The sequence below is a fragment of the Mirounga leonina genome, unplaced genomic scaffold (genome assembly GCF_011800145.1).
Source record: "Mirounga leonina isolate KUSES-001 unplaced genomic scaffold, KU_Mleo_1.0 Mir_114, whole genome shotgun sequence".
NCBI lineage: Eukaryota > Metazoa > Chordata > Mammalia > Carnivora > Phocidae > Mirounga > Mirounga leonina.
In genome coordinates this window covers 19,657,128-19,671,537 of record NW_023270265.1, presented here as the reverse complement: position 1 = coordinate 19,671,537, position 14,410 = coordinate 19,657,128, and the positions used below count along the sequence as shown (strand labels likewise).

The following is a 14,410-nucleotide window of genomic DNA, read 5'->3' as shown; positions in this document are numbered from 1 at the left end:
CCAACTGAGCCACCCAGGCGCCCAATCTTAATCTTTTTTTTAAGTTATTTTAAGTACTCTCTACACTCAGCGTGGGGCTCGAACTCACGATCCCGAGATCACAAGTCACACACACTTCTGACTGAGCCAGCCAGGAGCCCCATAAATCCCAATCCTTATTAAAAAGGAATCACACAGGGGCGCCTGGGTAGCTCAGTCGGTAAGCATCTGCCTTCGGCTCAGGTCATGATCTCAGGGTCCTGGGATTGAGCCATGCATCAGGCTCCCTGCTCAGCAGGGAGTCTGCTTCTCCCTCTGTCTCACCTCACCATTCATGCTCACTCTCTCTCAAATAAATAAAATCTTAAAAAAAAAGGAATCATATAAACAAAAAAGAAAAATAACATCAATAGAAGCCTATGTGTAACTAATCCCATTTGAAAAAGACCACAACAGTATCAAGTACTTTATTATTCAGTGTGGCTTAAAACATCAGAACATGTTTTCACTATGAACTCCCTGTGTGAACACACAGACACACACACACATACATACCACTGGTGCTAGAACCTCAACTTCTATTTCTTATTCAACACTACTGACAACCAAAAGGGGTGTGAGAGAAGAAGGCAGGAAAAGCCATCCCTTCTAGTTTCTAACTCCAATCTATTCTTCTTTCAATTTCCCCAAAAGAGCTAGCCCACAGGGGCTACTCCTAGGATCATACACTAGGAATCTCCCTGAGAACTGGTCTTGCTATGAAACAGGAACAGGTTTCCAAACCTAACAAACCATCTTTTGATTTGTACTTAAATTCTTATTAGCTCTACCTAGGTCTATGACACTACCTCAAGAAGGCAAATCTTGAAATACTGGCTTATCTGTAACACTAAGAATCTAGGGTCATTTCATATAATTAAAGAAAATAAACTAAGAGGGGAAAAAAAACTCTCCCATACATGCTTCAAAACCTGAAGTGTTTACCTGACGAACTGCCAAAGCATACTTTATTCCCAGCAGACCACCATGCCTAACTTCCCATTGTTCTTGTGTAAGTAACTTAAGCAGCACATCCACAGTCTTATGAACTCCTGTTTCACTCATGTGTTTTAACACCACACCTAATGTCTGAGCACAAGTTTCACGAACTGGTGCCACAACCTATGAATGACAAAGGAAGAAAACTCATTTACAAAAAAATTTATTCTGTGGAATTTGAAATTTGATTGGGCAAAGCCTCCTTTAGGTGATACTTACTTCATCAGAAACAAAGTCACCAAATCTGTCTAATGCAAAAACACAAAGGAGTCTAATAACTAAGTCTTCCAACCACTCTTGATGCTGCTGAATCATCTGTTAAAACAATCATTTTTTAATTAACAGATCAAGATCATACTTCACATTGGGGGCTGAGGAAACAGGTCCAAAATAAAAACTAAAATATTGGGACAGACTATTTTAGCTGTAGGAGCAATAACCAAAATATAGCACAGTCCCAATTACTACCTTTAAATTAACCACATCATGTTTGTTGACTGATTAGGCTCAAACATACCATACCAAAATCTTTAAAATTCATGAATTCTATTATGTTAACTTGCACTCCAAGAGAAATTAAGAAACTACTCAAAGTTGCTCTGATTTCAATCATATCTGTCATGTATCTATTATCTATCCTATTACCAGTGTCTCATGCTACACCAATCATATTGCTTAATGACCTCCAAACTATCCTCTTATTATTCCTCTTCCTCTACTTTCCAATCCATTATATCCTGCTTACTCTTGCTTCTACATATTTTTCTACTCAATGTTTCTGAACGTATCTTTCCCACGAACTCATTCTTTCTCTGTTAATAAACAGACTTCTTCCTAACTTTCTACTTTTTTCCTCATATTCACCTTTCCATATTTCTTATTATTTATCTATTTATCATTTCTATGTCATGGCCCAAACTCTCTAACTTCCCTGTCTTGGGAAAAGAAGCCAACTACTGAAATTTGGTAATAACTGGTCCTTTACTACACTTACCTCTTCTAAAGTGCTATCTCCCATTTTACCACCACTTTTTCCATGAGCTTTAAGGATTTCCCTAAGACCAGTGCCTGCACCATGCCGAACCTAAAAACAAACAAGAAGCAAATGTCAGAGGCTAAATGCTTAAAAAACTGAGTTTAACTTTTCTTCAATATGAAAAAGGGATATTAAATTTTTAAGAAATCAGAATAAAGTGACACTTGAAAAGAATATGTTTTTCTTCTGCTATCCAAGAAAATTTACATATATTAATTTCACAATTTGGGTATGTTGAATTTTTCTAAAATCAAGCTAAGAAAACAATTATTCTAAAATCCTTCTGAGATATTAATCTATTTGGCTATCACTTCCCTACCCTTTATCTGCATTCAGCATTATCCTCAGCAAAAGAGAGGAAAGAATGTTGTTCTAAGTCCAACATCAATATTTTAGAAATATATATATTAAAACTAAGTTCCAAAGCTACCAGGGTAAATGTGAAAGGAAAATAATTCAACTGTCTCATGACTAATGCTTCACAGTCACCCTGTGGCCTTCTGAAGTGTCATCCGGAAGGGAGGAAACAGGCCACTGACACTGCACCCACTTATTCAAGACCCAATTTAAATTAAGACTTGAATAACTTTAAACAGAAGTACATCAAGGAGCAGAAACTCTAAAAGGTATTCCAAAGCAGTGCTTTTTAAATTACCCAGAAGCCAACCAATGTAGGACAGAATGCTTTGAGACCACCAACCCTCAACTTCAATTAGAGGAACTTCACTTTCATCTCTTTTACATATTGGAATCTGATCAAGATTGTCTTTGAAGAAATATTTCTGAGACTAAAAAGCTGGTTTGGAAACTACTGCTCTGAATCAAAACTGTCCACTTAAAAAGGAAGTTTTTACTATTTGGGCGAGATATGCAAGTCCTTATACTACAGCTAAAAAAAATGAAAAGAAATGAACAATTCACTAAAGAAATAAGACCAAAATGTATATGAAAGGTGAAAATCAGTCTCAAGTTTTCTGCTTAGAAGGTGACTGATATGAATTGCCCAGGTCAGTGGTTCTGAGAGGTACACAACAGAAGAATAGGGACCCTAACAAAAACAGACTGCGCTTGACATGACTCCCTTCATTAACAAAAAAAAAAAAAAAAAGTAGAGCTGAGAGAAGCTGGAATGAAGAAATCTTACCTCCCAGGAGGGATTAAAAAGGTCATTGCAAAGTTCTTCGCAAAAGCTTTCTAAAGGCCATTCATTTGTCTGAATAAGAAAAACAGAATTACTACTAATTCAAAAGGTCTGTTTTATGCTAACAATTTAAGTAATTTAATAAAGTGTATTTATTTGTAGATCTAATAATAGGCTTTAAAATTTTAAATAATTAAAATTTTTACTAATGAAGTAAAGATACTTCAATGGATAGATTATTAAATATTATCTACTGACATATCAGTATAATAAAATTATAAACAATTTTAAAAGACCCCTTAAGGCATTTCAATAGTACCTCTTCAATTAAGGAAGAACTGTCTGGAATATTATCAATCAAGACTTTGGAATCATTTGCAGACTGATTAATAACAACATTTGCTATTTTTCGTCTCTTTTCTTCTGGTTCCCCATCAGTGCTATCATTGCTAAAAAATAAAAGGCACCATTTAAAAAAGTGAATAAGGAATAATGTGAACCACAAAGAATGTAAGAGAATCCATCATTTGAACAAATGTTTTACCATATTCTACTTATACAGTTTACTTAAAATTTCGCTATCAAATAAGAGTAACCACTTAAAAAGTTTTGAGTAAAATATATTCTCCTACCCTCACTGATGAATGTAAAATAGGTCCATAAATTCTCACTTTCAAATTGAATCTCAAATCTAACAAGTCTTTTTTACTTCTTCTCAACAACCAGCTCTTCTCCTTTTTGTTTTAAACTGTCTTGGTCTAACAACCTAAATCTGGCCCAGCATAACTTTACTAAGCTTTTGTACCCTGGAGGAAACGAACATACTGAGTAACCATACTATAATCCTACCAGCTCTTGAAAAACATAGATAACTGACCGATGAAAAATGTATCCAGAAAACCTGAGGAAATGTTATTTTATGACCAGAACAAAAATATTGAGGCTAGCCTAATAGTAAAGCATTACAGAAGATAAGGCAAATTAAACTACTTTATTCACTATTAAAAGAAAGGACAATTAGCACAGTTAAGGTATATACAGCATTATTCTCGATAAACATCCTCTCCATCTTAATAATATGATTTATTTGGCCAACCATTTTTTCTAAAGGTGATGAAAGAAATCTGGCCCTCCTTAATACCATTTCTAATTATTATTCCCCTAATTCACTCCCTATTATTCTTCCCCTAATTCTCTCCAATCTAGCCACACTGGTTGGTCACCGTATTGTCCTTGAACTTTTAGGCATGTTTCTCCTTCCAGACATTTGCTTTTGCTGTTCCCTCTACTTGGAATGTCTTTTCCAAATATTCATAGGACTAGCATCCTCACTTCTTTCTGATCTTTAATGAAAAGTCACCTCTGTGAATCCCTCCCTGACCATCCTATCTAAAATTTCAAACTCCCCACAAAACATTCCACATGTTCTTTGTTTTATCTCCTTTGTGTTTCTTAACCCTTATCATTAACATGATATATGCATATATATATACACACTATATTTACTTATTTATCTTCTTTTTTTAAAAGATTTCATTTTGGGGGCGCCTGGGTGGCTCAGTTGATAGCATCTGCCTTTGGCTCAGGTCATGATCCCAGAGTCCTGGGACTGAGCCCTGTGTTGGGAGCCCTGCTCAGTGGGGAGTCTGCTTCTCCCTCTCCCTCTCCCCCTGCCACCCCACCCCCCTCTCGTGCTCTCTCTCTCTCTCTCAAATAAATAAAATTTTACAAAAAAAAAAAAAAAAAAAGACTTTAAGTAATCTCTACACCTAACAAGGGACTTGAACTTACAACCCCAAGATGGAGAGTTGCATGCTCTACTGACTGACCCTGCCAGGTGCCCCTCTTCTTCCTCATTTATTTTTCCCTCTAGAATATAAGCTCCATGAAGGCAGAATTCTTATCTGTTTTATTCACCAATGCATCCTGAGGGCCTAAAACAGTACCTAGCACTTAGAAGGCAGTCAATAAATATTTGTGGAATGAATGAATCATAAACTCTGAAAAATAAGGTCAACTATTTCAATATTCAAATATTTGGGTAAATATGCTTATATGAATAAAGCCAATAGAAACTTATTAGATTACTACATACAATCCTAGCTGTTTGCTTAAAAAACCCTACAGTTTAATAAAAGCTTAATAAAATTTTCATACTAAAAAAAAAAAAACCCCACCAAACAAAAAAACAACTTAACCCCAAGTAAAAATCTATACCAAGTAGATGTTTATTATTTATTCCCTCTATGTGTCTAGTCTTTAAATAAATGCCGTGGACACTTACTTTCTACCTTCATATGATGGAAAAACAAAAGGTTCTGTCACCTGGAAAAAAACTTTATTATAAGTTCTCATGCATTTAATTTATCCTTTACTCAAACACTTCTAGACCACCACTAAAGATCCTGATTCAATACAGCTAAGTGGGGCATGAAATTCTGTATTTTAATACATCCCTCAAAGTGCTTCTGAAGGTTGTTTTGAACCACTTTTAGAAATGCTGTTCCAAACCATACACAGATAGCACTTTTATTATTTCATTAAGAACAGGAGGATTTTGTCCAGAGTTTTTCCTACAACAAGATTAGGTAAACAAACCTGCACTATTACCTGCTATTTGGCTTAGCCCCCAGGCTGGAAGACAGATGATGTAACACTGGGACAGTTCTATACTCATGCAGTTTTCTTAACTTGTGGCCCTTAGACCATCTCTCTGACTTCACTGTACTACCCTCACTTCTGTCTACTCATCCTAGACATACTGCCTGTTTCTTTTTTTTTTTTAAGATTTATTTATTTATTTATTTGAGAGAGAATGAGATAGAGAAAGAGCATGAGAGGGGGGAGGGTCAGAGGGAGAAGCAGACTCTCCGCTGAGCAGGGAGCCCGATGCGGGACTTGATCCCGGGACTCCAGGATCATGACCTGAGCCGAAGGCAGTCGCTTAACCAACTGAGCCATCCAGGCGCCCGGCCTTTCTGTTTCTTGAATAGTCTATGATTAAGGCATTTACATTTGTTCTCTCCACCTGGAATGCACTTCCCTTGGAAGATCTTCAGCCTTCATCCAAAGGTCATAAATAGTAAGAAAAAAAATCTGCATGTGTAAATTATTCTGGGGAAGCTGTCCTAGTTCCTAGTAGTAGTAAATAATCTCTGACAATTGAGCAAGACAATCCAAATGGTATTCCACAGCCAAAGACAATGTCAGCAAATATTTTTAAAAATCAAGCAGACACAGATTTAAGCTATAAAGCATCATTATTTTAAATGAATAAGCAAAAAAAGATTACTACCTCTTCTCATTAGTTTCCACTGCATCCCTGGATCTCTGTTTTGCAAATAACTTGGCCATTCTTTTAGCTTTGTTCTTTTGTCTATTGCTCATTCCTGCTCGAAATTCTGAGTCAATCAATTCAGCTGCCTGGAGAGTCTAAAAGAATAAAAGAATGCTGTTTTAACTTTTGAAGTTAAATACCCATAGTCTTAGCCTCAGAAGAGGACTATGTCTATTAATTTCACTATATCCAAATTGACCACATTTTGACATCATGCTATCCTATTGTATGGCTCTACCATAATTTCACTCTCTTCTTCCTTTTTCCCTATTCTTCCAATTCCCAAAAGATGCTTGTGTGTTTCTTAATTTTTATTGTCACAGATGAGGCACAAATGTATGATCATAACCCATAGAGAGGGTTCTGAAAAGGTGATACTTCAAAACAGCCACAGTAATAAAGAAAATGCAGTATATAGATACAATGGAATATTACTCAGCCATAAAAAATGAAACCTTGCCATTTGCAATAACATGGATGGATCTAGAGAGGATAATGCTAAGCAAAATAAGTCAGAGAAAGACAAATACCATATGATTTCACTCATAATTGGAATTTAAAAAACAAAACAAATGAACAAAGAAAAAAATAAAAGAGACAACCCAAAAAACAGACTCTTAACTGTAGAGAACAAACTGATGGTTACCAGAGGGGAGGTGGATGGAAGTATGGGTGAAATAGGTGAAGGAGATTAAGAGTACACTTATTTGATAAGCTCTGAGTAATGTATAGAATTGTTGAATCAATATATTGTACACCCAAAACTAATATAACACTGTATGTTAACTATACCGGATTTAAAATAAAAACAAAACAAAACCAAAAAAAAATTAATAAATAACCATAATACCACCCAAAAGTTATAAAGAACATCAATAAAAAAAAACCTGATAATAATCTGTTGAAAAAACTGAAAATTACAGCCATAAGTAGTGATCTAGCATCCTATAGTCAACTTAGCCCATATTGCTCCTTCCCTCTTAAGCAGTCTGTTTTTTGCTTTTGTTTTTTGGGGTTTTTTTTTTTTAAGATTTATATATTCACTTAAGAGAGAGAGAGGGAGAGTGTGCATGTGCACATGCACACACACAGAGAAGGAGAGGGAGAGAGAAACTCTGCAGACTCCTTGCTGAGCTTGGAACCCAATACCAGGCTCAATCTCACCATCCTGAGATCATGACCTGAGCAGAAACCAAGAATGGGACACTCAAGTGACTGTGTCACCCAGGGGCCCCTGTCTACTGTTTTTGCTCTTTTCCGAAATTCATGACATTATATTCATGACTCAAGCCTAAAAATCCTTTCTGCTCTCAACTGATTAATATTCAACTGAAATTCACACTTTGACAACCAATCAGGGTCACTCATATGGATGCCCTACTATAGTCTTGGTCCAGGGACCACTGGCATAAATACAAGCAGTGATGAACCTAGCGCAATAAGTAACATTAAGCAACTCCTACCATAGGTCCATGACATATAAGGCCAACCCATCTTGGATCCTGCAAACCTCAAACTGGCTGTTGCCCATCCCATATACAACTATTCTGTCTATAGCCCATGTTCTCTAATATCCCTGGCCCACCTTTTTTCTTCTATCCTTCAGAGTTACAGCACTGTGATCACATTATATTTTTATTCTCCTTTATTCTATTTTCTTATTTTTTATTTACACCTATGCTTCCCTTTGTACCCCACTTCTTTCTATTCCTTCCTGATGTCATATCTTCTGCCTCTTTGTACTCTTCTTTTTTCCTCTGGAATGTTCCAATTATTTTCTTGTCTGCAAAAGTTACTCATCAACACAGGGGCGCCTGGGTGGCTCAGTCGGTTAAGCGGCTGCCTTCGGCTCAGGTCATGATCCTGGAGTACCGAGATCGAGTCCCGCATCGGGCTCCCTGCTCAGCGGGGAGTCTGCTTCTCCCTCTGACCCTCCCCTCTCTCATGCTCTCTGTCTCATTCTCTCTCTCAAATAAATAAATCTTTAAAAAAAAAAAAAAAGTTACTCATCAACACATACTCCCTTAACCCTAAAAAACAGTTTGCAAATACTGATAGTTTAGAGAACAACTAGTATAAAGGCAAAAGAAAAGGCCAAAAGAAAGAGAAGGTGTTTCATGACTACAAAGCAAGAATTCTTTTTTTTTTTTTTAAGGATTTTATTTATCTATTTGAGAGAGTGAGAATGAGAGAGAGAGAGCATGAGGGGGGGAAGGTCAGAGGCAGAAGCAGACTCCTCGCTGAGCAAGGAGCCCGATGTGGGACTCGATCCCGGGACTCCAGGATCATGACCTGAGCCGAAGACAGTCACTTAACCAACTGAGCCACCCAGGCGCCCGACAAAGCAAGAATTCTTAACAAGGACCAGGAAACCCTAAAAGATACTGCAGGGGCAAGAGGAAAGAATACCAAACCCCTTGAATGGTAATATTTCACTTGCATGTGAATTTTTCTGAGAAGAGAGCCACAGCTTTTACTGGAGCTTAAATAGTTTGGGACATTAAAAAAAAAAAAAAAAAAGGCAGTAACAGCATGTAGGCATCCAAAGGGAATTGGAAGAATAGAGAAAAGGGAGGAAAACAGAGCAAATTATGGTACAGCCAATACAACAAAAGAGCATGAAGCTATCAAAAAATATATAATCAATCTGTATATATTGATATGTTCAGCTATATGAAATGGGAAAAGGTAAATATGGCTTAAAAAGACACAAATACTCGTGTATATATGTACAAGTTAAAGGGTTGCCTGTGGGGCATGGGGACATGGGTGTCCATCAATTATTGAAAACTTCTTTTACTTCATATTGTATACCTTTTTGCACTGTTTGAAAAGTGTTCTTGTTATCATGTCTGTTACTTTCTCAAATAAAAGAATAAGTCATAGCTCTAAAGATTTTTAGTATCATCACACTAGCCCTTACTATCTTCCAGTCTCTCAAGCATTTACTTTTTTTTTTTTTCCACTAAAAAACAAAGGAAAAAACTAGGATCTCTCAACAGCAGTGGCTCCTAAAAAGTCCCCCACAGCTTTTATCTAACAGTCAATCCAGAGTCTACAAGGTAGGCTGAACTTTGTCTCTTAAGAATCTGTTGTTAGAAATCCATTTACGAAGACACTAAATTATGGTGGCACAAGCGGTAATGAGCATAATTAAGAACAGCATTTTTTAAAATTGCAATTACATGGCAAAATGAGGCAAAACCTTTGTATTATTATTTGCAATCAAACAATCAAAGATTTTACCTACAGGTTGTTTGTTTACAAGGGCTGCTGAAGTCGGGGTATAATCCAAATCTTCATCATTGAAGAGTTCTTCAGTACTCATTCCAATGGCCTCTCCCATATTAAGACCAAGTTTCTTCTGTAATAGTTTCCGTTGTCGTGCTATCCTCTCTTTAGGATCCACTTCACCTTTAAACAGAAAAGAAATATATTTCCTCCAAATCAGGTAAGAAGTTTTCTAATAAATGAAGATCAAACTTGATTAAAAATTTTAATTATTAAAATTACAACAAAACAAACCATACTCACAATCTCTGTGAGTCCTAACTATGATTAAAAAAAAGTGTTCTAGAGGCTCCTGGGTGGCTCAGTCGTTAAGCATCTGCCTTCGGCTCAGGTCATGATCCCAGGGTTCTGGGATCGAGCCCCGCATCGGGCTCCCTGCTCGGCGGGAAGCCTGCTTCTCCCTCTCCCTCTCCCCCTGCTTGTGTTCCCTCTCTCTCTGTGTCTCTGTCAAATAAATAAATAAATCTTAAAAAAAAAAAAAAATAGTGTTCTAGCTAACAAAACACTCTAGGACTTTTCATTGAGATTCCCCCATTGCCCTACTGTTAATTATCAAATATATATAAAATGAGATCCACTCCTGTGGAAATAAACCATTTTATTTATTTATTTTTTTAAATAGGCTCCACACCCAATGTGACTGTATTTCTTTTGTGTTAGTGAACTGAAATCATGCCTTCAATCAAAACAACCTGGGGTTTTCACTTCCCCAAAATGGGAACTTGATGCTGAGGAGCTACCTGCCAACTCCATGTGAGTAGTTTATGCATTTTCATTCAGCAGGTCATAATCTGCATGTTCTTAATTTAATACACCACCTATGGGCCCCCCAACACAGCAAGGATGTGGAGAAACTGGAAACCTTGTGCACTGCTGGTGTGAATGTAAAATAGTATACCTACTATGGAAAACAGTATGGCAGTTCCTAAAAAAATTAAAAATAGAAATACAATGTGATCCAGTATTTCCTCTTCTGGGTATATAACCAAAAGAACTAAAGGCAGGAATTCAAAAAGATATTTGTATACCCATGTTCATAGATAGCAGCATTATTTACAATAACCAAAAAGTAGAAGCAACCCAAATATCTACTGATGGATGAATAAACAAAATGTGGTATAAATACACACTGGAATAATATTCAGCCTTAAAAAGGAAGGAAATTCTGACACAGACAATGACATAGATGAATGCTGAGGAGATTATGTTAAGTGAAACAAGCCAATCACAAAAGGACAAATACTGTTATGACTCTACTTATATGAAGTACCTAGAGTGGTCAAATTCATAAAGACAGAAAGCAGAATGGTGGTTGCCAGGGGCTGGAGGGAGTGAGGAATGGGAATTGTTTAATGGGTACAGTAATTCCCACTCATCCGTGGTTGTCAGTTACCACGGTCCATGGTTTCAGTTACCCCCAGTCAACAACAGTACAGAGGCAGATGATCCTGCTTTCGACATATCGTCAGAAGGTCAATAGCAGCCTAACACTACATCACGATGCCTATGTCATTCACCTTACTTCATCTCATCACCTAGGCATTTTATCATCTTACATCAGCACAAGAAGGGTGAGTACATTACAGTAAGATATTTCGAGAGAGATTTCTATAATTTTTATTAAAATATATTGTTATAATAGTTCTATTTTATTATTGTTGTTGTGAATCTCTTACTGTGCCTAATTTATAAACTAAATGTACAGGAAAAAAGAGTATATATATGGTTTGGTACTACTACCTACAGTTTCAGGTTTGAAATATATCCTTTGTGGATAAGGGGGACTACTGTATAAAGTTTCAGTTTTGCAACATGAAGAGTCCTGGAGATTGGCTTACAACAATGTAAATGTACTTAATATTGCTGAACTATACACATAAAAAAATAGTTAAGATGTAAATTTTATGTTATCTACACTCTACCACAATTAAAAAACTGATACATCCAGTAATAAAAACTATTTAGGGAAACGAAATAAGTACTGATATATATTACAAGGTGGATAAACCTTGGAAACACTCTAAGAAGTCAGTCACAAAAGATCACATATTAGATAATTCCATTTATAAGAACTGTCCAGAATAGGCAGAGACAGAAAAATGCTTACGGCCTGGAAGGGAAGGGAAGGGAAGGGAAGGGAAGTAGTAGGCATAGGAGGTTGAAAGCTAAGGGTTATAGGGTTCTTCTTGAGATAAGGAAAATAGTCTAAAACTGACTGCATATATCTGTGAATTGTACACTTTAAAAATGGGTGAACTGTATGGTATGTGAATTTTATCTCAATAAAGCTATTTAAAAATTTAAGACTGCTCTACCTGGAGGGAAAAACACTAGGCATCCAAAAGTGAAGACTGCTGGATCACAAGTCCATGACACTTATACAGAACCCAAATTCAGTCCTCTCATTCTAGGGAAAGCCCTATTGGGGAAAATAACCTATACAACTGCAAAGGAAAATCAGACTAGCACCTATACTAATCATGGATGTGTCCTTCGTGTATGAGGAAACAAACACAGATAAACAGACATGTAAAGAAAATCTAAGAGAATTTTTAATGAGCACTAATCAGCATACTGTGACTTAACAGCATTAAAATCTTAGTTGCCCAAAAATTGGGGTTCCTAATCTTGGTTATGTATCAGTCTCCCGTAGAGTTTTTTTCTTTTAAATACAACATCCTGGACTTCAAACTGTATTACAAAGCTGTAATCATCAAGACAGTATGGTACTGGCACAGAAACAGACACATAGATCAATGGAACAGAATAGAGAACCCAGAAATGGACTCTCAACTCAATGTCAACTAGTGTTTGACAAGGCAAAAAAGAATATCCAATGGAAAAAAGACAGTCTCTTCAACAAACGGTGTTGGGAAAATTGGACAGCCACATGCAGAAGAATGAAACTAGACCATTTCCTTACACCATAAACAAAAACAGACTCAAAATGGATGAAAGACCTCAATGTGAGACAGGAATCCATCAGAATCCTAGAGGAGAACACAGGCAACAACATCTTTGACCTCAGCTGCAGCCACTTCTTGCTAGACACATCTCCAAAGGCAAAAGCAAAAATGAACTATTGGGACTTCATCAGGATAAATAGGTTCTGCAGAGCAACGGAAACAGTCAACAAAACTAAAAGGCAACCTATAGAATGGGAGAAGACATTCACAAATGACATATCAGATAAAGGGCTAGTATCCAAGATCTATAAAGAACTTAACATACTCAACACCCAAAAAAACAAAAAAATCCAATCAAGAAGTGGGCAGCAGACATTAACAGACATATTCTCCAAAAACATACAAATTGCCGACACATGAAAAAATGCTCCACATCACTCGGCATCAGCGAAATACAAATCAAAACCACAATAAGATACCACCTCACACTGGTCAGAATGGCTAAAATTAACAAGTCAGGAAACAACAGATATTGGTGAGGATGCTGAGAAAGGGGAACCCCCTATCTTCCACTGTTGGTGGGAATGCAAGCTGATGCAGCCAGTCTGAAAAACAGTATGGAGGTTCCTCAAAAAGTTGAAAATAGAGCTACCCTACAACCCAGCAATTGCACTATACTGGGTATTTATCCCAAAGATACAAATGCAGTGATCCAAAGGGGCACCTGCACCCCAATGTTTATAGCAGCAATGTCCACAATAGCCAAACTATGGAAAGAGCCCAGATGTCAGTTGACAGATGAATGGATAAAGTTGTGGTGTATATATATATACCATGGATTATTATGCAGCCATCAAAGAATTGAAATCTTGCCATTTGCAATGACATGGATGGAACTAGAGAGTATTATGCTAAGCAAAATAAGTCAATTAGAGAAAGACAATTATCATAGGATCTCACTGCTTTGTGGAATTTAAGAAACAAGGCAGAAGATCATAGGGGAAGAGAGGAAAAAATGAAACAAGACGAAACCAGAGAGGGAAACAAACCATAAGAGACTCTTAATCTCAGGAATCAAACTGAGGTTTGCTGGAGGGGAGGTGGGGTGGGGTAGGGGGATGGGGTGGCTGGGGTGATGGACATCACACACGTTGTGGTGAATGCTGTGTATTGTGTAAGACTGATGAATCACAGACCTTTACCCTCAAAACAAATAATATATGTTACTAATAAAAAAAAAATATGGAAAGAGCCCAGATGTCCATCAATGGATAAATGGATAAAGATGTGGTATGTATACAATGGAATATTACTCAGCTATCAAAAAGAATGAAATCTTGCCATTTGCAATGACATGGATGGAACTAGAGGGTATTATGCTAAGCGAAATAAGTTAGTCAGAGAAAGACAAATCCCATTATGTTTTCACCTATAATGTGGAATTTAAGCAGCAAAACAGATGAACATAGAAGGAAAGGAAAAATAAAAAGAGAGGGAGACAAACCACAAGAAACTCTTAACTATAGGAAACAAACTGAGGGTTGCTGGAAGGGAGGTGGGTGGGCGGATGGGGTAACTGGGTGATGGGCATTAAAGAAGGCACTTGATCTATTGAGCACTGTGTGATGAATCACTAAATTCTACCCCTGAAACTAATAATACACTATCTGTTAACTAAACTG

At 36.9% G+C, this 14,410-nt stretch overlaps 1 protein-coding gene across 2 annotated transcripts in view; it reads right to left on the bottom strand.

Moving 5' to 3' along the window:
• Positions 1–14,410, bottom strand: part of BTAF1 (B-TFIID TATA-box binding protein associated factor 1) — a 109,547-nt gene that overhangs the window by 70,064 nt on the left and 25,073 nt on the right. For both annotated transcript variants that reach the window (XM_035025040.1, XM_035025048.1), the window contains 7 exons: positions 9,782–9,945; positions 6,490–6,626; positions 3,514–3,643; positions 3,198–3,266; positions 2,012–2,101; positions 1,237–1,332; positions 964–1,140 (listed from right to left, as the gene is read on the bottom strand). In XM_035025040.1, coding sequence (XP_034880931.1) covers positions 964–1,140; positions 1,237–1,332; positions 2,012–2,101; positions 3,198–3,266; positions 3,514–3,643; positions 6,490–6,626; positions 9,782–9,945 — 863 coding nt within the window. The remainder of the gene's footprint in view (positions 1–963; positions 1,141–1,236; positions 1,333–2,011; positions 2,102–3,197; positions 3,267–3,513; positions 3,644–6,489; positions 6,627–9,781; positions 9,946–14,410) is intronic.